Source organism: Dictyostelium discoideum, assembly GCF_000004695.1.
Source record: "Dictyostelium discoideum AX4 chromosome 2 chromosome, whole genome shotgun sequence".
In the NCBI taxonomy this organism is placed as follows: Eukaryota; Evosea; class Eumycetozoa; order Dictyosteliales; family Dictyosteliaceae; genus Dictyostelium; species Dictyostelium discoideum.
Genome location: NC_007088.5, coordinates 3,991,255 through 3,993,754, shown reverse-complemented (window position 1 = coordinate 3,993,754; position 2,500 = coordinate 3,991,255). Strand labels below are relative to the sequence as shown.

Here is a 2,500-nt window from a genome sequence, read left to right as displayed (position 1 = left end):
TAAATGGGGTATACTTTCATTAGAGAAATATATAAACACATTGTTAAATTTATTTTTAATAAATGATTCATCATCACCATCTTCATCACCACCACCATCATCGTCATCATCGTCATCGTCGCCATCATCGCCATCATCTACTTCACCATCATTATTATCATCAATACCAAATCCATCATTATTTCCACAAATTTCACTTAGTTCAATAATAACAACAAATAAAGCAATTGATAAAACTATATTATTATATTTAATTAAAACATTTGATAATCTATTAATAACACGTCCAATTTATATAAAATATTTTTCAATTAAAAGTAAACAATTATTGAATCAATTTTTAAAATATATAAAGGATGATAATAATTTAGAAGATGAATTAAATAATAATATAAAAATTTCATCAAGTTCAGCATTTTATAGAATAATTAAACAGCAACCTATTTTATCACTATCTTTAATTGATAATTGTAATGAAAGTGTAATGATTAATATGATTGATTTAAATCAACATTGGAGAGTACAAATATCATTTTTGAACATTTTATTCATTTTAATTACAATTAATAATAATTTCATTGATGATAATAATAATATTAATAATATTAATAATAATAACAATGAATTTATAAAGAAATTTTTAGAGAAATTATATAACCATTATATTAATCAAAAGAATCAAATTAATCCAATAGTTTTTAAAAAATCATTTATATTTTATTCAATTTTAAAAGATTTTAATAATAATAATTTTATTAAAATAAATTAAATTAGATTTTTTCATTTTCCAAAAAAAAAAAAAAAAAAAAAAAAAAAAAAAAAAAAAGATTTTCATTTTCATTTTTTTTTTTGTTCGTTTTGTTCGTTTTTTTTTATTACACTCGTTTTTTTTTTTTTACATTTGTTTTTTTTTTATTACACTCATTTTTTTTATTGCAAACGTTTTTTTTTTTTTTTTTTTTTTTTTTTTTTTTTTTTTTGGAAAATTGTATTTTATTTTTATTTATTTATTTAACCAATAACAACCAAAATTAAAATCTAAAAATAAAATAAAAAAAAATAAAAAAAGATAATTAAAATAAAAAAAATAAAAAAATGACAGTGCCAGGTTTATCTGGATTTATAAATTCAAAATTCCAAGGTACATGTATTAAAGAAAGGGGTAATGGAAAAATAAAGGTTGATCATTTATTCGTTGATGTAAATAATTTATTGTATAGAAAATACAAATATTCTAAAACAAAACCAGATAGAACTTTATTTGATATTGTAAATTTACAAATCTATTCACTTTTTGATAAGGTTGATGTTGAAAAATCAATTTTCTTTGCAGTTGATGGTCCAGGTCCAATATCAAAATTTAGTGAGCAAAAAGATAGAAGATTTAAAGTAATTATTATTTTTTTTATTTTTTTATTTTCTTCATAATATTAATAATTTTTTTTTTTCAAAAAATATTTTTTAGAATGATGCATTACCAAATTTTTTACATAAACTTAATACTAAAAAATTAAATTTACAAGAGGGAGATGAAAATAAATCAGATCTTCAACTTGTTGAAGATAGTTGGTTTGATCAATCATCAATAGTTGAAGATAAATGTTATACATCAGATTCATTTACATCAGGTACAGATACTATGGGTTATGTAAAAGCAATTTTATATTCAATTACTAAAAATTTTAAGTGGAAAGGTTATTTCGAAGATTTAGAAAATGTTTATATTTCACCACATGATCGTTATGGTGAAGGTGAATGGAAAATTTTTGAAATGATTAATAGTGATAATATTAAACCTAGAGAACCAATTTTAATTTATTCAAGGTAAATATTATAATAATTATTATTATTATAATTTAAATTATTAATAATTAATTTTTTTTTTTTTTTTTTTTTTTTTAATTTAAAAAAGTGATTCAGATGTAATTTTATTTTCAATATTAGCAAAAAATAAATCAATTAATATTTGGAATAAGGAATCAGATTTAATAACTGATGTTGATAAACTTAAAGAATCTATTCAAAGATTTATAATTGGTGAAACCATTTCTAAAGAAATTGATTTTAAAGATCTTAATTTTCAAAATGGTGTTGGTAGACAAATTTTAGTAGATTTTGCAAATCTTTGGATTTTAGGTGGTACTGATCATTTTGTAAAAGTTAGTGGTTGCACAGTAGAAAATTTAATTTCAGGGTATATTTCATTCATCAATGAAAATATAAATTTCAATAAAGAAACTAAAACTTTATCAGAATTTACAAAACCACTTTATAATGAAGAAACTGGTGAATACAATTATAAACTATTAAGAGATTTAATTTTAAGTAATTCAAAAGAAGAAAAAATTTTTTTTACAAAATTACCAGCACCAACTGGTTTAAACAAATTTAAATTATCAAATAAAATTGAACAATTCATTAGATTTTCTGAATATAAAATTGAAAATAAAAATAATTTTAAAAATAAAATTGAAAATGAAATTGGAAATGAAATTCAAAA

At 19.1% G+C, this 2,500-nt stretch overlaps 2 protein-coding genes across 2 annotated transcripts in view; both read left to right on the top strand.

Moving 5' to 3' along the window:
* The window catches only part of DDB_G0274821 (kinase motif-containing protein), a gene marked incomplete at both ends in the record, with an annotated part of 2,565 nt that extends 1,796 nt beyond the window's left edge, over nucleotides 1-769 (top strand). The window contains one exon of the mRNA XM_638873.1: nucleotides 1-769. This exon is cut by the window's left edge and continues 1,796 nt beyond it. Coding sequence (XP_643965.1) covers nucleotides 1-769 — 769 coding nt within the window.
* A 326-nt stretch (nucleotides 770-1,095) lies between these two features.
* The window catches only part of DDB_G0274819 (hypothetical protein), a gene marked incomplete at both ends in the record, with an annotated part of 1,925 nt that continues 520 nt past the window's right edge, over nucleotides 1,096-2,500 (top strand). Inside the window, 3 exons of the mRNA XM_638872.1 lie at nucleotides 1,096-1,389; nucleotides 1,466-1,824; nucleotides 1,913-2,500. The exon at nucleotides 1,913-2,500 is cut by the window's right edge and continues 520 nt beyond it. Of these exons, the coding sequence (XP_643964.1) occupies nucleotides 1,096-1,389; nucleotides 1,466-1,824; nucleotides 1,913-2,500 (1,241 nt within the window). The remainder of the gene's footprint in view (nucleotides 1,390-1,465; nucleotides 1,825-1,912) is intronic.